General features: G+C 44.7%; 1 protein-coding gene and 1 long non-coding RNA gene across 6 annotated transcripts in view; both read right to left on the bottom strand.

Moving 5' to 3' along the window:
- Positions 1-7,940: 7,940 nt before the first annotated feature.
- Positions 7,941-10,675, bottom strand: LOC113746564 (uncharacterized). Its single transcript, XR_003462955.1, has 3 exons — positions 10,539-10,675; positions 9,428-9,540; positions 7,941-8,721 (listed from the first exon to the last, which is right to left on the bottom strand). It is a non-coding gene; the product is annotated as an uncharacterized LOC113746564 (long non-coding RNA).
- Positions 10,676-14,037: 3,362 nt separating this feature from the next.
- The window catches only part of LOC104939388 (NACHT, LRR and PYD domains-containing protein 12), a 119,892-nt gene continuing 111,767 nt past the window's right edge, over positions 14,038-22,162 (bottom strand). For all 5 annotated transcript variants that reach the window (XM_027282667.1, XM_027282665.1, XM_027282666.1 and 2 more), the window contains one exon: positions 14,038-15,124. In XM_027282667.1, coding sequence (XP_027138468.1) covers positions 14,969-15,124 — 156 coding nt within the window. In that variant the 3' untranslated portion in view covers positions 14,038-14,968. The remainder of the gene's footprint in view (positions 15,125-22,162) is intronic.

Below are 22,162 nucleotides of genomic sequence, written 5' to 3'. Positions count from 1 at the left end.
AGGGGAAAAAATTCTGAGAAAAAAGTCTGAATTTTGAGGGCAAAAAGTCAGAAAGAACTCAGAAATCTAAAGGGAAAGGTTAGAAGTTTGAGGGAAAAAATGGCAGAATTTGAAGGGGGGAAAAATCATAATTCTGAGAAACAAAAGTCAGAATTTTCAGAAAAAGTCAAAAGTTTGAGGGGAGAAATGGCAAAATTTGAAGGAAAAAGAAATCAGAATTCTGAGGAAAAAATAATTGAAAAAACGTCAGAATTTTGAGGAAACAAGTCAGAATTTTGGGGGGAAAAGTCAGAAATTTAAAGGGAAAAAAGTCTGAATTTTGAGGAGAAAAATGGCAGAATTTGAAGAAATCAGAATTCTGAGGGTAAAAGTCAGAACGTTGAGAAAAAAATTTTGAGGCCTGTCTGGGATCCAGTTCCAGGTTAATGATTCAGTTTTTTTTTTTTTAAATCAACAAAGAAGAAATGTAAAAGAAACAAATTGCAGGTTTCTCGTTTGTGCCGGGGTCGTCTCACATGACGTCTGTTGTTTGGTTAATGTTCTGTCTGCAGGCAGCGGTCAGTACTCAAGTTTGTTTGTTAGAGGAAGACGCTGAGCTTTTGTAGTGGAACAAGATATTTTCAGGTGTCAGAACCTCGTTAGTTTCAATCAATATTCAACAACTTTGCTAACAGCCAATCATCATCCAGGTCCCCAGCAGCAGCTGATATCACTGCCTAGTCCAGCAGCAGTCAGCCCAGCTCGGCGTCTGTCTTTCAGCCTTTTATTTCACCAAGCTCTCACCAACCACTAAAAGTCAGTCCCACATTTACTCTTGTCCGGCGGCCTCTTGCAGACGTATAAATGACAGAGACTCCGTTCAGCTGATCACAGGTCAGTGTAGCATCAATTTAAAACTTTTCTAACTTTCTCACTTTTTATTTCACAACTTGAATCTGTTTTTCTCCTGCTGTTCCGGCCTGTCACTTCTATAACTCAAATACACAAAAACACAGTACTTTAGTGTAGTACTGCAATAATACACGCTCATGTCTGGACTGTGTCAGCTGGTGACAATCCTGAGCTCATTCCGTGAAGGAGTCACTCATGTCCCTCCAGACATTTGAAGAGAAAAGAGTCTTATCCACTTTTGATTCATGTGTTTGGTTGATGTGGGCCAAATGCTTCGGTTTGTTGCTCGTCTGACCCAGACATCTCGCCTAATAAGGCCGTCTATCGGCGGCGGCGAACAGAGGTCGCATTGTCTCCGTTTTCCAGCCTTCCTCCAGTCTTCATCTCTATCACACGCTGTCCTCTGCAGACATGTGAGAGCGTTTATAAAGGACCCGCACACAGCTCCACCGAGCGTCCCTCAGATAAACAACATGGGACGTTTTGGATAAATGCATTTCCTGCAGGAATATGTGCCTCGATACCCGAACGTTCATCATAACAAACAGAAGAGCGCGGCCGCAGCCCTGCTGCTCCAAACAGGCTCCAGTGTGGTCGATTCAGAGGGAAACGTTGTGTTTATGTGCATTTTTCTCAAGTTATGCAAACTTAGTGATTTTCAGCCGAGGCTGAGGGGAATCCAAATCAGAGGCTGATAAGCTGAAGAAAGTCGCTCGATGGAAGAAGCGGCTGGAGCATGTGGGCGATCATTTGGATGGTTTTGTGGCCGCTGTGTGTTTTCATGCTCTGAGTTACTACAAGATGCCAGCCCCCCCACGACCATCCTCATCCTCTTACTCTACCATTATGGTCTCGCCTCGGTCCAGACCACAACTTCCACTGTCAGACTAACACTGTCTCTTTCTACGTTTCTTTGATTAAACAGAAAATACTTTTCTTTTAACTTCTTTTTACCATTTTGCATGGTGGCAGGTTCAGCAGGACGTTCCAGTCGTCGTCCTGAGGCGTTCCCAGCCCAGACAGGCTCAATATTCCCTCCAGCCAGGATTGGACCTGCTTCCAAAAGAACGTCGGCCAAGATCCAGATCAGATGCCCACCTGAGCAAAGGAGTAGTGGTTTTCAGTGGGTGATATTCATGGATCATATTCATGGATCTCAAGGTGCAGGAGAGTGTCGGCTTTTTGCAGATGACATGATTGGTGATTGTTGGCTTCATCAGACGGTGACCTTCAGCACGCACTGGGCTGGGATGAGAGTCTGAGGCCAGAGTCCTCTGCCAAAATGACAATGGTGGAATGGTTCCTCCGGGTTGGAGGTGGCCCGGTACAGCATCAGCCTTAGAGATAAGGTGAGGAGCTCACAGCAGAGCATCTGGAAATCTTTAACATGTAAAACATCATTTGTAGTTAACGAGCTGCAACAACACGAGTTTGATACAGAACCTGGCACAAAACACCAACTATCAGTCACTCAGAAAGCATGATGGTTAAACCGAGCTGTGCTGTCTTTACCACACACACAACACTCAGCTCCTCCTTGTGCATTAGTTCAGCTCCACAGTCACTGAACAGCCCAGTGTCGCTTCATTTTTGCTGTTTTTAATGGTCCAAGTCATGAAATCTGAACCTCTGCTCTCTCACTGCTTCAAAGCTGGCGGTGAAGGAGAGCTAACGTGATCGTTAGGATCACCAACGCCGGGCCGCCTGCACAGCGCTCCGCTAATCCATGTCGAGAAACCCGACCCGTTATGTCGAACGTAGGAGGAGCTGGCAGACTTCGACTGAGGCATTAAAGTTTGGAAGTCAGACGGAGAGCTGAGTCGACGCCACAAGCGACTTTGGAGCAAGGCACCAACACTGCCAAAGGGGTTGGAGGTTCAATGCCCACTGTGACCAACTCTAATAATGTGAACAGATGTGGAGCTGTAAGGTTTCTGCCCCGAGAGAATCGATCCAAAGTTCAACTGCAGGCTGGTTGTTATGGCTTTTGTAATTTAAGAACTCAGTGTTTTCACAAATTGCTCTGTAAGGGGTGTGGTTGAAGTGTGTGTGTGTGTGTGTGTGCAGTATGACTCAGCTGTGCATGAACAGTGGTGGGAACTGCAGGAGTCTGGAGACAGCGAGGAGAAAGGGACTGACGTCAGCTCCCTCAGGCTGAGCACAGAGTAAAATGAAACAGCAGCGATTCATCCCGACAGGATCCATCATGATTCCTGACATGTTTTATTGTCGCGCTCTTGTTCTCTCAGCTCGGTTTCTTGTCCACTGTGTTTTCTAAAAAAAAAAAAAAAGTCCAACATCTTGACTCAATTTCTCACAATCAAATCTGCAAACAGAGAAAAACAGTCTGCACAAAGAAGCTCGTTCTGAGAAAAACCTCCCACAGCGGCACAACTAAACACTGATTCTGCGACATGCAGAGGTTTGGTTGATGTTTCTTCTTGTGGAGAAACTGGTCAGACTGAGACGGAACCTCAACCATTCTTTGGTACTTAGTGAAGAAGCAACATTAAAGCAACATTAAAGAAACATTAAAGAAACATTAAAGAAACATGTTTTAACTTCGTCTGTGACCTCCTGTTGATCCACTCTGACCTGTGATCAGCTGAACGGTGTCTCTGTCATTCTACGTCTGTTCTCACACTATGTAACTTTGGGCTCCGGGTCGGGAGAAGTACGTAACGCTTTACGGAGAGACTACGTCCAGGTTTTAGACAGTCTGCGGGGACGTCACAGAGACTACGTCCAGGTTTTAGACAGTCTGCGGAGACGTCTCAGAGACTACGTCCAGGTTTTAGACAGTCTGCGCGAGGCATAGATCTCAACATTTACTTGTGCATGAATAAACAAATTTAGTGTCTCGCCCAAAAATCTCTGATCCACTTGAAAACTATTTTTCTGACACTCAGCTGCTTCTGAGCGTGAGTGATGACTGAACGCAGGTGGATGCCCGGGTGGAGGCGGCACTTATAAAATGTGTTTTTGAGGCAGATTGTTTTTGAGAACATTCTTGTTAACTGTTGAAGCTTCATCCAGCTGTTCTTTCTCTCTCTCTGGGTCTTTTCAGGACCAGTGAGTGACTCTGACCTTTGGTTCTTCTGGCTTGTGTAGATCGTTTTCAGGTCCAAAACTTCTGGTAAGACGCCCCGAAGAGTTAAATCATCAGTTGTTTTATATCGTGGCTGTAACGAGCGCTGTGGCCTCTAGGGGACACTAGAGGAGCTTCAGTCTTGTTGGATTTATTTGCTTTTTAATCTTTAGTGTCCAGCCCTGATTCCACGGTTTCTCTTCATATCTTCAGTACAAAGAGTTTCTCCTTTGAGGATCATTAAAATTCCCAATAATCGAAACTCAAGTGTCAGTTGAGGCAGACGGTTTCATTCCAACTGACCTGAAGCCAGATCATCTCGTCCAAACTCTGAATCTGAACCCAGAGCAGAGCAGAGGCCGTCGTACATACCATAGATTCCCATCCAGAGTGTGTGTTGTGTGTAATGAGTAGCACATGCTGCTGTGTTTGTTTCCAGCCTGACTCATGAGATAATGGCTGAATTTTGAAGCTTGTGCATCTCCAAAGCCTCATGATGAAGAACAACACGATTCAAGCTCCAGCAGCTGAGATGACTCAGTGGATTCGGTGGCATTTCTGAAAATCAACGAGGTCTCGCTCTGAACGGGCTCGGCCCAGTTTGGGTGGTCCGTTGTTTCTAGCAAAGATCCACTGCTCAGAGTTCAGCCTGGTTCACTGTTCCCCAACGGATCAGTAGGTAGTGTTGACAGGAAAAGTACTGCTTAGGATGCAGTTTCTCTGCTCTGCTTTTTGGGTAAACATGTGGTGCTGCTCACCAGCCTCAGGGATCCTCGACCTGGACGGAAGCCATGTGGGGGAGTGGACTGCGGGCCGCCAAGCCGTGGTCTGCAGGATGTACCGACATCTCCGAACAGAAATGTAAATGAGTTTGACAACAACTGCATTCACGGCGTTTGGCGGAACGGACTGAGGTTTTATGAATTAGTTGTGGTTTAAGAAAGGGAAGTGAAATGGTTACGGAAAAGTCAGGATCAAAGTCACAGAATGGAAATTAGCATTACGAGCTCGACACGAGGTCGGGCAGTCAGCAGGGTGGTCCGCCACTTTGAGAGACTTCATGGAGACCAGAAAGTCAGCGGGTCAGTCTGTAAACCTGTCCATCATCTGCTCGTCAACACAGCAACAAAACTTCCAACATATTAAAGTCTGTCACCAGAAGGTCACATGGTAACACCTGGACGTACCTGCAGGATTTATGACATCACAACTAGACCAGAGCCAATCAGGGCCCAGTGTGGAAGTAAACTGGAAAACTGAAGCTTCCAGGACACAAACACTGAAGACATGACTGGAGACGTCTCGTGTCCGGCTCTTTGGAAATTAACAATATTTAAATATTCATAGTTTCTTTTTTTAAGAAGCTGATTCAACATTTTTGTGGAAAAATCAGAAACAAATATTTGAAGCAGATCATTTTTACAGGGCTCTGTTTACAGAATGGAACTTTCATAAGTCACTTTTCATCCGACTTTAACAGAAAACATTGAAGCAACATTTTGGAAATGACGATTGTCGGATACGAGAACACCTCGATCTTAAACTCCGCACGAGGTCCGGGACATGTTTAGCCTAGCTTAGCACAAAGACTGGAAGTGGGAGGAAACTGCTAGCCTAGTGTGATAACTTATTAAGTAGCAAGTGAAGTCACCACTCCAATGAAAAGTTCCATGCTGCATGAATCGTATGACATGAACATTTTACATTTCTGTTCAGCAGACAACAGGAAACATTTTCATGAAGCTAGGCTAACAGTTTCCCCCCGCTTCCAGTCTTTGTGCTAAGCTAGGCTAAGCATGTGTGAAGTGTTTCTACATTAATGAAACATTTTATCAAACTGTGTGTCGTGTGAATCCAGCTCGATTACTCACTAATCTAAAATGTGCGTGTAAACCTAATAACTTGACGTACATGCAGCATTACTCCACCAATAACAAAACCCTCCATCAGAAAACCAGAGAGACCCAACGTGATTTAAAGCTGGTCTTATATGACTCCATAATAACTGCTCATTATTCAGCTGCGTGTCCTGCTGACAAAAACAAACGCACCTCCTCCCCTTTAAGAGACCAAACCAGAGCAGCTGATCAATATCAAATTAAAGAAAATAAACGAGCTGCGCCGGGACTAATTACTGCTGCTGATTTGATCAGGAACGTTTGGGATTGATCGGTCTGCCTCAAAATAATCTGAATAATTTATCATTTAGTTTCAGTGGTGGACAAAGATATTCATATTCAACAGAACACACTCAGAGTGGACTGTTATTTTTATTATCGATTAATCTTCTGATTATTTTTTGATCAATCAAATTTTGGCCAAAAACAAAAAAACAGTGAAAAGTCGCTGAATGTTTTGTTTTGTCCGAAAAACGCCAAGCATCAAACTCTGTATCTGTGAACGGAAGCAAACAAAGGAAGAGCCAAAAACGTCACGGAGACCACGTCCAGGTTTTAGACAGTCTGCGGGGACGTCACGGAGACCACGTCCATGTTTTAGACAGTCTGCGGGGACGTCACAGAGACTACGTCCAGGTTTTAGACAGTCTGCGGGGACGTCAGGAACGAGGTGATATTTGATATTTTTAAATGAAAAATGATGAAGATTCAAAATGATTCACTGATGATGATTGTTGGACATAATTTACCACAGTGGGTTCAACTCTAAATCTCAACAAATACATATGATACTGATACAAGTCTTTCACATAACACACGTGGATAAAATATTGATTTGTGCTGCTCTAAAGTTGATGAGCTGAGTTTGAAGATTTCCTGCAGTGTTTTCCACACAGCATGATTTGACCAGTGTCACAGAATTTACTGGATTTTCACCCCAATCCAGTAAAAAGTTGAACCTGAGCTTTAAAACGAGCAGGTACAGGAAATGTTAATGAGACACTGAGACATGAAGAAGAGGACACATCTACTCACAGATCTGGAAACATCTCTGATGAGCTAACGTGGAGCAGCTGTGCAGGCAGGTGAGAGGTCACTCAGGATGTCATGTGACAAGCTGTGGCCTGAGACTCACTGAGGACACCTGGTGGACAGGTAAGGTATCACAAGATGAAGAAGTTTACTTCACTGTCCATCATAAACTCTGTAAATCACAGAGAGTTGAGGCGGAGCAGCCGGAGGACATCAGAGGGAAAACCAGAAAACATTTCCTCCATAAAATATGATCCAGTTTCACCAGAATCAGTGAAATAGTTGCTGCTGTGTGACTTAGTGCCGTAAAGCGTTACGTACTTCTCCCGACCCGGAGCCCAAAGTTACATAGTGTGAGAACAGACGTACGAATGACAGAGACACCGTTCAGCTGATCACAGGTCAGAGTGGGTCATCAGACGGTAGATCATCAGACACACTTGGTCTGAACATTATGAGCCTCACAGACTTAAACGTGGTGCAGTGAGTTACACATGCAGATCAGTTTCAGCTGGTGGTTAGCGTACGTCTGCAGACATGAGGATGATCAATGACTGTAATTTTCTCTCTGGATGATAATGAGAAATTGATTTCTGACTCAGCAAAAAAATTAAAAAAAACAACATAATCTGCACTGTAATCATGGAACCTTGTTAAACTATCGATTTGAAATGAAGAAAAAACAAAGAAAGTTTCAACAAGTTCAAAGTCACGGACCACCGGGAAGAAGAAGAAGACGATGGCAGAGGAGCAGAGAGTGAAGAGGACGCTGACGGAGGAAGCTAAGAAGACAAAAGGAGAGAGTGAGCGAGCAAGAAGCCGCCGGACAAGAGTAAATGTGGGACTGACTTTTAGTGGTTGGTGAGAGCTTGGTGAAATAAAAGGCTGAAAGACAGACGCCGAGCTGGGCTGACTGCTGCTGGACTAGGCAGTGATATCAGCTGCTGGGTCTAATGTAATCAGAGTAAATACTCGAGTACAGCTGGACATAGTTACACAGTGGGATTACACTCTGACAATGGAGACAATCATTTATCTGGAAACTGTCTTTAATAAAATACACATAAAAACAACATTTAAATTAAGGAGTGAACACATTAGTTCATGTTCGTGTCTCGTCTGAGGAGGTTCTGTCTGACTCTCAGGTCCGTCATGTGATGCGGACTCTGAACTGGGCGAGTTTTGTCTTAAAGTTGGTCCACAGTCTCGAGCTGGGTCTTCAGCAGAGCCGGCCTCCTTCCCTGTAACCCGATCTGTAGCAAACAGAGTTATGCCGAATTTCTCGAGAGGATTTCTGAGTATTCAGCTGAGTGTTGGCACCTTCCACAAGGTTAAAGCCAGTTTGAATGAACCACTTTGTGTTCACACAATCATTACATCATCATCGTTTCAGCCAATAGGAGCAGACAGAGAGGCGTCAGGTTCATTTGCTCTGAATGTTAAAAAGTTCGAGTGATGTTTAATATTCACGTTCAGACTCAGATCATCACTGAATCTGTTTTTAGAAATCACAGCACTGTCAGTCAACATCTGTTTATTATATTTTACTAATCGATTTACACAATCACACCTTAATCAGGGTTAAACGTTCAAACATGTGATCCCATTGTTTCCATCTGTTCAGCGATCAGTGAATAAACTTCAGTCCAGTCTGTCCTCTGCCGTCTTCTGTTTGAGCGCAGACTCGGAGCGCACGGCGCTCTTCATGGCCGTCTGCATCAGCCACGTGGCCAGGTGGATGGTGACGAACGCGCCGCCGGCCGCCCACAGCCATTTCCTCCTGAGCCAGCTCTGAGGCTTCATGCCGACTGTCTGCAGAGGAAGCACAAAAACTCATTTACACAATGCCTGCAAGAAGAGACACTGCAGGAGACATTAAGAAGAGAGAGAGACAGACAGAGACAGAGAGAGAGAGAGACAGAGACAGACGCTGCAGGAGACATTAAGAAGAGAGACAGACAGAGACAGAGAGACAGAGAGAGAGACAAAGAGAGAGAGAGACAGAGAGAGAGAGAGACAGAGAGACAAAGAGAGAGAGACAGAGAGAGAGAGAGACACTGCAGAAGACATTAAGATATTAACAAGCAGTAAAATTACAAGACGATGACGTCAGTCATTTACGTAACGTTTGCTGGATCCCAACATGGAGTCTTGTCATCTCCATGATCACAGAAGTTTCTGAACGGCCGCTGCTCTACCAACAGAGCTAAACACCACAGACTGTCTAAAACCTGGACGTAGTCTCCGTGACGTCCCCGCAGACTGTCTAAAACCTGGACGTAGTCTCCGTGATGTAATCTAATCTAGAAATCTCTACCAACATGTGACAGCATAATGTCACATGCATGTAATAATATTATTAATGAGGCATGTTTATGTCAAACAGAGTTTACTGTTCATGAGAAATGACACATTTGAGTCAGTGACAACTTTTCAGGATGTTCGTCAGGACACAGAGTTTTCTTAGAGCAGCATCTAGTGGACACACGAGGACAGTGCAGGACAAAGAGCCTCGTACCTCGGTCTGGGTTACTTGCTCTTGGCAGCAGCAGGAGGAGGACGCGATACGTAAGCGACGATGCCGGGCTCAGGGATGTACTCCTCTTTGTCTTTGTGCAGCAGCGGGTTTCCCTTCAGATTGTACCAGCCCCAGTGGATCAGCCCCAGACTGGTGCCCATCACAATCAGGACTTTGTATCTCTTCCAGAAATCCTGCAGGCCCATGACGGACAGGCACCGGGCTGGGAAACAGAACATGGAGGGATGTCAGCTCACAGGTCCAAACTAACAGACACACTGTGAAGTGATTCATCCACACTTCACTGATGGAAAGTAACTAAACTGGCACACTCTGTAACAGGATCTATCAGCTGGCACACTCTGTAACAGGATCTATCAGCTGGCACACTCTGTAACAGGATCTATCAGCTGGCACACTCTGTAACAGGATCTCTCAGCTGGCACACTCTGTAACAGGATCTATTAGCTGGCACACTCTGTAACAGGATCTCTCAGCTGGCACACTCTGTAACAGGATCTCTCAGCTGGCACACTCTGTAACAGCTTCATGATGTTTCTATAGATCTATGAGCTGTGAGTTTCGGATCCACCTCTTCTTAACAGCCAAAAAGATGAACAGTAAAATTCCCCGTATATTATATTATTTGTCTGTAAGCTCATCATAGTCATGGTGGGACAGAGGCAGGGACACCGTGGACAAACCGGCAGTCCATCACAAGACACACAGACAAACAAACACTCACAGCTCCAGCTGCCGAGTGTGCTAACAAAGCTTCTTTTTAGAGACGGAGTCACAGAGAGGTGACGTACCTGTACCTGCACCTGTACCTGTACCTGTACCTGTACCTGCACCTGTACCTGTACCTGTACCTGCACCTGTACCTGCACCTGCACCTGCACCTGCACCTGTACCTGTACCGACAGGCCAAGACTTTAATGTCTGTCTGAATAACAGACGTGTATATATCTATATCTATCTATCTATCTATCTATACATACATACACACATACATATATACATGTTAGCACTGTTAGCATTAGCATGTTAGCTGCCAGCTCGGGCTTCGTAAAGCTGAAGAACTCAAACTTCATCGAAGTCATAAACGTACCTGTGGTGACAGAACCGACCCAAACAGAGCCGAGCCGACCCAAACAGAGCCGAGCCGACCCAAACAGAACCGAGCCGACCCAAACAGAACCGAGCCGACCCAAACAGAACCGAGCCGCTCACCTTCACAGATTAGCAGCTTCGCCTCACGGGCGGCCGAGCGGCTGCCTGATCAATTTTACAAACAGCGTCGAGGTTAAAATAAAGTAGAACCGGCTGTCTGCTCAGTGTGTTGCTGTAAAATATAAAACATGCTCACTTAAATATATATACGGGTCAATATATATGAATTTGTCATGAATATACTTTTAGCTTTAAATGCGTCGGTGGTTTTTACAACTTTTCAGTCAGGCGTCCATGTAGGAGCCTATAGCTGGTCACGTGAGATTTTGCTCTGACCTTTGACCTTCAAGGCGAGTCAAAATATAATAATTATTATAAATAAAAAGCAGCAGGTATAAAATACAGTCTGAGTCCTTTTATACTTTACTGCTATAGTTTAAATATATAAATATTATATTATTTATATATATATAAATTAAATATATAAGAGGAACCAAAAACTGCAGTTCTTCAACGTCCACTTCAGGACAGTTCAGTCTCCATAAGCCCCCATGTCAAAATGTCCCATGTCAAGGTCCAGGTTTTAGACAGTCTGTGGGGACTCACGGAGACTACGTCCAGGGTTTTAGACAGTCTGCGGGGACGTCACGGAGACTAGTCAGGTTTTAGACAGTCTGCGGGGGACGTCACGGAGACTACGTCCAGGTTTTAGACAGTCTGCGGGACGTCACAGACGGAGACTACGTCCAGGTTTTAGACAGTCTGCGGGGGGGGACGTCACGGAGACTACGTCCAGGTTTTAGACAGTCTGCGGGGACGTCACGAAGATACGTCCAGTTTTAGACAGTCTGTGGGGACGTCACAGAGGACTACGTCCAGGTTTTGGACAGTCTGCGGGGACGTCACGAAGACTACGTCCGGTTTTAGACAGTGCGGGGACGTCACAGAGACTACGTCCAGGTTTTAGACAGTCTGGGGACGTCACAGGATACGTCCAGGTTTTAGACAGTCTGCGGGGACGTCACGGAGCTACGTCCAGGTTTTAGACGTCTGCGGGGACGTCACACGGACTCGTCCAGGTTTAGACAGTCTGCGGGACGTCACAGAGACTACGTCCAGGTTTTAGACAGTCTGCGGGACTCACGAAGACACGTCCAGGTTTTAGACAGTCTGTGGGGACGTCACGAGACTACGTCCAGGTTTTGGACAGTCTGCGGGGACGTCACGAGATCCGTCCAGGTTTTAGACAGTCTGCGGGGACGTCACAGAGATACGTCCAGGTTTTAGACAGTCTGCGGGACGTCACGGAGACTACGTCCCGGTTTTAGACAGTCTGCGGGGACGTCACGAAGACTACTCCAGGTTTAGCAGTCTGTGGGGGACGTCACAGAGACTACGTCCAGGTTTTGACAGTCTGCGGGACGTCACGAGACTACGTCCAGGTTTTGACAGTTGCGGGGACGTCACAGGATACGTCCAGGTTTTAGACAGTCTGTGGGACGTCACAGAGTACGTCCAGGTTTTAGACAGTCTGCGGGGACGTCACGAGATCGTCCAGGTTTTAACCGTCTGCGGGGACGTCACAGAGACTACGTCCAGGTTTTGGACAGTCTGCTGGACGTCACAGAACTACGTCCAGGTTTTAGGACAGTCTGCGGGACGTCACGAGACTACGTCCAGGTTTAGACAGTCTGTGGGGACGTCACAGAGACTACGTCCAGGTTTTGACAGTCTGCGGGGACGTCACGAAGACTACGTCCAGGTTTTAGACAGTCTGCTGGGACGTCACAGAATACGTCCAGGTTTAGACATTCTGTGTGGACGTCACAGAGACTCGTCCAGGTTTTAGACAGTCTGTGGGGACGTCACGGAGACTACGTCCAGGTTTTAGACAGTCTGCGGGGACGTCACAAGGACTACGTCCAGGTTTTACAGTCTGTGGAGTCACAGAGACTACGTCCAGGTTTTGGACAGTCTGCGGGGACGTCACGAAGACTACGTCCAGGTTTTAGACAGTCTGTGTGGACGTCACGAAGACTACGTCCAGGTTTTAGACAGTCTGCGGGGACGTCTCAGAGACTACGTCCAGGTTTTAGACATTCTGCGGGGACGTCACGGAGACTATGTCCAGGTTTTAGACAGTCTGTGGGGACGTCACACGAGACTACGTCCAGGTTTGGACACGTCTGCGGGGACGTCACCGAAGACTACGTCCAGGTTTTAGACCAGTCTGTGGGCGTCACAGACAGAGGACTACGTCCAGGTTTTGGACAGTCTGCGGGGACGTCACGAAGACTACGTCCAGGTTTTAGACAGTCTGTGGGGACGTCACGAGACTACGTCCAGGTTTTAGACAAGTCTGCCGGGGGACGTCACCACGGAGACTACGTCCAGGTTTTAGACAGTCTGCGGGGACGTCACGGAGACTATGTCCAGGTTTTAGACAGTCTGTGAAGACGTCACGAAGACTACGTCCAGGTTTTGGACAGTCTGCAGGGACGTCACGGAGACTACGTCCAGGTTTTGGACAGTCTGCAGGGACGTCACGGAGACTACGTCCAGGTTTTAGACAGTCTGTGGGGACGTCACGGAGACTACGTCCAGGTTTTAGACACACGTCCAGGTTTTAGACAGTCTGCGGGGACGTCATGGAGACTACGTCCAGGTTTTAGACAGTCTGCAGGGACGTCATGGAGACTACGTCCAGGTTTTAGACAGTCTGTAGGACGTCACAGAGACTACGTCCAGGTTTTAGACAGTCTGTGGGGACGTCACAGAGACTACGTCCAGGTTTTGGACAGTTTGTGGGGACGTCACAGAGACTACGTCCAGGTTTTAGACACACGTCCAGGTTTTAGACAGTCTGCGGGGACATCACGGAGACTATGTCCAGGTTTTAGACAGTCTGCGGGGACGTCACGGAGACTACGTCCAGGTTTAGACAGTCTGTGTTTAAAAGCCAAAAATGCTGCTATATTTTCCAAAAGTTTCTGTAGTCATGTCAGGTGAGATGGGTTCTGTAATGGGTTGTTGCAGCTGCAGTCAAGTCGAACAGTTTAGTTAAACAAACTTTATTATTTAAACTTATTACATATGACTGTTAACAGATCTTCAGTCTGTGAAGTGAAGCTGAGTACGCTGATATGTAAATATAACATATGTAAATATGAGCCTACATCTCACCTGATTAACGACATCAGTAAACAAAATGCTGTGACTCGTCTCTGGCCCAGTCTGTTGTGGGTCTGAGGGACTCCAACAACAACCTGAAGACAGATCTGTTTAGTCTCATTGTCTGAATGACCCTCGGCCATTGTCTCTGATACCTCTTATCCCCTGTGTTTAAAACATGGCTTACATCCTTAAAAAGAAAGACACTATAAATTCACATACAGATATTTTCTGGAAATGTGTAGGAAATAAATAAAATATACAAATATTTTTTACATTTATTGATACATGCATTTATAAATGAAAAAATATCTAAAGTCAAACTTTTCTTCTTACAATGAAGACATTTCTTTGCATCAACGACACAAAGACTTTGTTGCCTTCTTAATAATTTTGACACTAGCAGTTGTTCAGAGGTCGTGTTGTCATACAGTAAATATATGTAATACTGTAATAATCCAGATTATTACAAGAAGCACTCAGATAAATGAAGAGAAACGACAGTCCTTCATAAGTTTAAGACATGAAGGTCAGTCAGTCCAGAACATTTCAAGAACTTTGAATGTGTCCTCAAGGTCAGCCCCAAAAAGCAGTTCACAGTTAGCAGCCTCACAGCAGTTTAGATTAGAGCCCACAGAAACGAGTTCAGGTAGCAGACACGTGTCAACATCACGTGTTCAGAGCAGAGTGTGGGAATCACACGTTCATGGTCTGAATGACTGCATGAATGGACATTAGGCCAGTGGAAATCTGGACTTTGGTCTGATGAGTCCAAATCTCAGAGTTCTGGTTCAGAACGCAGTGTCTTTGTGATGCAGAGAAGGTTAATGGATGGTATCTACATGTGTGGTTCCCACTATGAAGCATGGAGGAGGAGGTGTGATGGTGTGGAGGTTCTTTGTTGGTGACACTGTCACATGGTTAGCACAGCATCCTACAGAGACATGCCATCTCTGTGGTCTGAGTTCAGTGAGACCATCATTTGATTTTCAACAGGACAGTGAGCGCAAACACACCTCCAGACTCTGTGAGGACTGTGTGTTGCTTCACATGAACTACTTTCACAATCCTTCACAATCACCCGACCAAAACCCAGCTGAGATTGTTTGGGATGGATGTTCTCCTCAAGAAGATGTTTGTGATGATGTGTGTTAGTCATGAAAAGTGTGTTTGTCAGCAGTGCGAATGTTTCCCTGACTACTGAATCAGACACAGACGCACTGAGGAACCAGGTGTCAATAACCATAATCCAGGATAAGGAGGTTCAGTGAATGTGGTGTTGAAGGTGTGGAGGTGGATCAGTGTGTTAGAGAAGGCTCTGTAGAAGGACAGAGAGCCAGCAGGACAGTCCACATACACTGCTACTCTGTCAGAGACCGAGGACGAGGAGGGAAGGCGGGTGCCTTTGTTATTGTGCCAGACAGAGGAACCACCATCATCAGAGCACAAAAGACTCCAGGACTGGTTATTTCCTCCAAACCTACAGTCATCACTCTTTCCATTACGTTGGATTCCTCTGTAACTCAGTGATATATAAACCACTCCTCTCCACTTGACCTCCCAGTAACAGCGACCAGTCAGACCATCTCCACACAGCAGCTGATACCAGTAATCAAACCTCTCTGGATGATCAGGATACGGCTGCTTTTCTTTCACCCGTGTCACCTTCCTGATGTCCGACAGTTTGAGGTTTGTGTTCACTGTGTTTGTGTCCACTGTGAGTTCACAGGCATCTGATGGAGAGAACAAGACAGAATACAGCAGCAGTTTATCATCTAACACACCTGATGGGTTTATTTGTTGCTTTATTAACAGACTGACTGTTAATTAGATCCAAACTTCACAATGACTCGTCTTTTTGGATCTTCTTTCAAACTGAGAGTTGAATGCAGATACACAAGCTTTTGATTTAAACTCCTTTAACATGTGCTGCCTTGTTTTCATGAATCAAAGTGAACAAACACTTACACTTCCTCAGACCAGGTTTCAGCCTCTGCTCTCCACCATGATCCACCCTGGAGGAAGAAACAAAGAATGAACCTTCAGAAGCTTCTTCATCAATGATCTTCAGAAAGATTCACTCACATCCACCATCAAGACAAAACAACTTGCATTGCAAACAAGAGCTAAGAGTATGTAACCTTTATTCATCATAAATTACTGGACATGGAATAAAAATCATGCCCATTTATCTATATTAATAAACTGGCAAAAATATGGAGAGTTGCATTCTAAGTTTGTTCAATGGCTTCACTGAACCCTGAGGACATCATCCTTGGAGCTGGCAGTATGTCCAAATTATAATACTTGACAATTAAATCAGATGGAGACTTTCCTTCACACGACGTGGGAATGCCCCCGTTCAATATTTTTGGGAGCAGATTTGTAAAATTATCTCCATATAGACTGGATGACTTTTCCTGTTCTCCACAAGCAATATTATCATAGAGGTGGACATAGAGGTGGTGCAGAGCTACAGATTCCTGGTGTTCACCTCAACAACAAACTGGACTGGACTGATAACACACATGCTCTCCACAAGAAGGGCCAGAGTGGCCTCCACCTGCTGAGCAGACGGAGGTCCTTCAGAGTGTGCAGGGCTCTCCTCAGGACCTTCTCTGACTCTGTGGTGGCCTCATCCTTCATGCTGTGGTCTGCTGGAGAGGAGCAGACTCAACAGACTGATCAGGAGAGCGATCTCTGTCCTGGACCGTCCTCTGGACTCCACAGAGGAGGTGGAGGAGAGGAGGACGTTAGCTCAGCTGACATCCATCATGGACAACACCTCTCACCTCCTACATGACACTGTGGGTCTCTGAGCAGCTCCATCAGCAGCAGACTGCTACACCCACAGTGAACCAACAGTCCTCAGCCTGTCAGTGTGACAGAGAAACAGTGTGTGAGCTCTTGTTGTCTCTTCATACCTGAGAGTGTCCAGTCTCCAGTGTGGATCCTCCAGTCCAGCAGACAGCAGCTTCACTCCTGACTCTCCTGGATGATTGTAGCTCAGGTCCAGCTCTCTCAGATGGGAGGGGTTGGATCTCAGAGCTGAGGCCAGAGAAGTACAACCTTCCTCTGCTACCAGACAGCCTGACAGCCTGGAGACACACACACACACACACACACACACAATGTTAGTTTTAGGTTTTTAGTTTTTTTCAGTGTGTGCCCATTTATTAGTATAATTTTCCCAACTAGAATTAGCTCAGCAACAGACAACAAGACTTTCTCTTCCCTTCTCACTCACATTCCTGTGTGAATCACACCAAAACCCATCATTAACAGAATCAGTTAACATTATGATCTACTGAGTGAATTTTCTGCATAATTAAAGAAGGAAGAGTTGTTACATCAGTGATTTTGACTATACTCTACACACTACATGTGTTAGCATCATCAGTGATGTCAACCTGCATATGTCAAATAATATTTCAGTGGACGAAGAGAAGCTGAATCTGGACCTGAGAGTCTTCAATGTACAGCGTCGACTCTTCAGTCCAGTGGAGAGCAGCTTCACTCCTGAATCCTTCAGGTCGTTGTTACTCAGGTCCAGCTCTGTCAGACGTGAGGACTGGGAGCTGAGAACTGATGAGAACTCCTGACAGCATTTCTCTGTGAGGTTGGTTTGATTCAACCTGGTGTAAATAAGTAAAAACATGCCTTTAATCTTCACTTAAGCATCTCAAATGTTTCAGTGTCAGTGAGCTGAAGAGGGTTTCAGTGTTACTTGTCATTTAGAGAGTAAACATATTGTGATCCCAACACGGTCAAGGCTAAAGCCCATGTAACAAACCAAAGAGAAAAAAATCTGGTATTTTAATCTATACATTTTTTGCCAATGGATAATCAGTATGTTTCATGCAATGTAAAAATAGACCATAGAGTATTTCATATTTTGAGTTATGGGGTGACAAAATGTATCAATTATACCGTTAAATGTTTAACTATATTGCATTTTATATTTGAGGTACTTTTTAAGAAAAGTGATGACCCTTTATGAATTACTGTTATTTTAATGAATTTCTGCAAAAGGTTTCCCTGTGAGGAGTTTTTGTTTATAACAGAACTAAAGAAGCCTTTTCGTTGTAAATCCATAAAGATGTTTCACCTCTCACCCAAGTCCAGTTGCCCTTGATTTAACCCGTTTTTAAAGAAAAGTTACCTGGACGACTAAGAACCTTTTTTTGTTGATAACCTTCATGGTTCTGCGTCAGATTCCTCATTATAGGAGGACTTCTGAGAGATAACGTCTTCTGGGTCATGTCAGGTGACTCCGAACCACCTTGTGTTTGTAAGGGGCCTCTGACCTTTCAGCTGAAATACTTGTATTACTCTTATTATTCATTATAATTCTTTGTAACAATGTTATTACATATTACAGTTGTATGCTCAAATCACTTTCTTAACCTTTTTTAGCCTTACTCTGTTGAATAAATCAAGGACAAAGACAGTATTGGAGTAACTTTGTTCATTTGTTCTTTGACCACCATAATTTCCTCCACATGGTACAATAAAGTGTTCCCAAAAGCAAAGCAAAAGTGTAGTCTTACCTGAGAATCTCCACTACACAGTGCGGACTCTGCAGCCCAGCACAGAGCAACTTCGCTCCTGAATCCTGCAGGTCGTTGTCACTCAGGTCCAGATCTTTCAGAGTTGAAGACTGGGAGCGGAGAACCGAGGACAGAGAGTCACAACTTCTCGTTGACAGATTACAGCGACTCAGTCTAAAAGAAAGTGATACATGTAAAAAAACATCACATTTCTTTCCATTTACTGAGTTGATGAGCTGAGTAATCATTAATTGGAGTCTCGGATAATAAGAACATTCTTTTGGATGATTACTGTTTTTTGTTGGATGTATCACTGGAAACAACAATTTAACTGCATTTCAAAATATGCAATCTGTGGAATGAAAAAAAAGATGAAGTGCATTTTTAAATCTTGCATGCATACTGAAAACATTTTTTAACATCAAATCATCAACTAATTACTTAATACAGTTATTATCTTTGGTGTCTGTGCACTTACAGAGCTTTGTTGGAGGCTTTGACCACTGGCAGCATCCTCAGAAGAACCTCCTCTGAAGCAGAGTATTTCTTCAGGTCAAACACGTCCAGATCTTTGTCTGATGACAGTAAGATGAAGACCAGAGCTGACCACTGAGCAGGAGTCAGTTTATCTGTGGAGAGACTTCCTGAACTCAGGTACTGTTGGATCTCCTCCACTAGAGAAAGATCATTCAGTTCATTCAGACAGTGGAACAGGTTGATGATTCTCTCTGGAGACAGATTCTCATTGATCTTCTTCTTGATGTACTTGACTGTTTCCTGATTGGTCTGTGAGCTTCTTTTCTTGTTCAGTAGGCCTTCAGGGAGCTTGGTCTGATTGGTCTCCAGTGAAAGACCCAGGAGGAAGCGGAGGAACAAGTCCAGGTGTCCATTTGGACTCTGTAAGGGCGGGTGGTGGTGGTTATTTGTTCAATAGCAAACCTGTGGACCTCGTCACAGATGTTTTTGTGAAAAACATTCGCACATGTTCAAACGTTTGCCCTAGTTCAGACATCACATTCTTGTTTGTGTTAATGAGTTTCCTCTCTACATGTAAAGCTGCCAAAAACTCCTGAACACTCAGATGGATGAAGCTAAACATCTTGTCATCTTTTTCTTCTTCCCACGTCTTCTTTAAGATCTCTGTGAACACTCCTGAACACACTGAGGCTCCTCTGACATCAATGCCACTCTCTTTTAGATCTTCCTCGTAGAAGATCCGGTTGCCCTTTTCCAGCTGCTGGAAAGCCAGTTTTGATAATGACTTGATGTACTGGAGCACACTGTTTTTGGTCATTCCTGTCTTTTGTCCGATCCATCTGGAACACCAGGAATTCTGTGTACATCTCCGTCAGGGTCTTGGGCAGCTCTCCTCCCTCTCTGGTCTTCAACAGATCCTCCAGAACTGTAGCAGTGATCCAGCAGAAGACTGGGATGTGGCACATGATGTGGGGCTTCGTGATGTCTTGATGTGGGAGATGATTCTGCTGGCTGCTCTTCATCTCTGAATCTCTTCTTGAAGTTCCGTCCTTCTGAGGGTCAGTGAACCCTCTGACCTCTGTCATGTGTTGACAAAATCAGAATGGATCTGATTGGCTGCTGCAGGTCGTGTGGTTATCCAGAGGCGAGCAGAAGGAAGCAGTTTTCTCTTGATGAGGTTTGTCAGCAGCTCATCCACTGAGTCGACGCTGTAACATCAAATTTAACTGCCTGGTTTTTATTGGTAGAGCAGTCCAGGTTGAGTCGGCTCTCTCCAGTCCATCCAAAACAAAGAAACTTTGAATTCACTTCTGTCATAGTTGGTGATTCCTGATGACTGCCAGAGTTGTAAAGATGTAGTTAAGAGCTTCTTCTGGATGACTCTGGCCTCAGTGATACATTCATGAATGACCTCTGTCAATGAAAACTTGTCTCTGTCCATAAGTTCAGCTGGCGAAAGGTGAAGGGGAATATGAGATGCACATCCTGATTGGCTCTTCCTTCAGCCCAGTCCAACACAAAACTTGCACGTAAGAAATGTTTTTCCAATTCCTGCGATTCCAGTGGTCAGCACTGTTCTTATGGGTTTATATCTTCCAGAGGGAGCGTTGAACATGTCACTGGGTTCAATTGATTTCTCTGTATCTGCTGGGTTCCCTGCTGCCTCAATCTGATGACCTCATGCTGTCTGTTGATGTGGATGTCACCTCCAGCTGTGATGTACAGCTCTGTGTAGATATCAACCCGACATTCCTCATCCTTCTTCTGTGACCACCCCTCTTGTGCACACATGAACTTGTCCTGGAGGTTTGACTGAAGTAACTGTTGGTAATATGAGATGTGTCGTGGCTCTTGTACTGGAACAATCCCCTTGTTGGCATACAGTAACAAATACACAACATAGAATTAGACGTATCTTACAGATGATTCTTTTCTCAAAGCATCCACACACAACAGAACACATTTTTGTCTGAACAGAAACTAAATGCAGTCAAAGTCTTTTAAAAGGGTGGGGATTACACTTGACACCTTAAATAATGGAATATTAATAGTTAGAGACTAACTGGTGGAGTCTGAGTGGGGAGTACTCAAACGTCTTCAAGGCGAAACATCTTTATGGATCTACAAACAAGTCCAGTTTCCCCTGACTTAACCTTTTTTAAATAAAGATGACCTGGATGACTGAGAACATTCACAGACTTCTACTCACGATCTTTGACGGAACTGAAATTAATGCATTTTTAAAACTTTCAGATCTGCAGATTGACTGATTTCACTCAGTTATAACAGAGTCATGATGCTCTTTCATTGTCAAAATTAAAACCTACACTTTCCGGGCTTCCATACAAACCAGAGAATACAGCAGCTTTACCTTCACTCTGAGAGGAGGAAGGTCCTCTGTTCTTTGAAGTCTCTCCAAAATCTGTGACATCCACTGACCCTGACGAAAGGGAGAGATTATAAATATAAAACATCATCCTCATCCATCACACGGAAATGACTGCAGGCAAAACCTTTAACCAGGATGACAGGCTACAACTGTCAAAGAAAATAAACTGATACAGTATTAAGATCATATGGTCATCACACCTCCGTCCTCTGAAACAACAAGAACAGATAACTGAAACCTTTTTCCATAATTGAGCTCAGACCTCCACTTGTTTTTCTTTGGTGAATACATTCTTCTGCACTGAGAGACCCTGTTCCTTTAAGTATTGTGTCACTCTGTATCTGAAAATATAAAAATAAGGATGTGACTGACCTTCTGGTCCTGAGCTCGTCTCTGACAGACTCTGGACCAGATCGTTCCTGTTGATCTTCTCTAAAACCTTCTTGGTCACCTTCAGAGCTCCATGAAGTTCATAGGTGTTCACCATCAGATCCACGATGTCCCGTCTGTCTGCCTTCTCCAGCTTGGACACTTGTGGTTTGGTATCCCCTCCAGGGCGTCAGGCTGCTTCAGATACCATTTGAAGTCCTTCAGTTCATCGTCTGTCAAATCCTCCAGAGTGTTCAAAAGGTCCTCTGACGACATCGTGGCTAAAATCAGGCAGTATCGTCAAGTACAATGGAGATTGATATAAATGTCATTTTTAGCTTCCTATGTGTTTTTGTCATTAACCAAAGTATGGATGAAGCTGGTGATGATGATGGTGCTAGTTGAAAGTTGAAAAAGCAACTTTGTTGAGGGACAGGCTTGTTTTTCAGGGACATGAAAGGATTAAAATAAACTACGCTTCACATGACATTACAAAGTTATCTACATGATGAGCTGGAGCATAAAAAAGAGTCTTACCTCTGAACGTTTGGAGAAAATTACAACATGTTGACACGTCAAAGTCCAGTCATTCTGCTGCCTGCTGCC

The sequence above is a fragment of the Larimichthys crocea genome, chromosome X, assembly GCF_000972845.2.
Source record: "Larimichthys crocea isolate SSNF chromosome X, L_crocea_2.0, whole genome shotgun sequence".
Classification (NCBI taxonomy): Eukaryota; Metazoa; Chordata; class Actinopteri; family Sciaenidae; genus Larimichthys; species Larimichthys crocea.
Note: the sequence above shows the minus strand (reverse complement) of the source record. Positions and strands in the feature narration are given on the sequence as shown.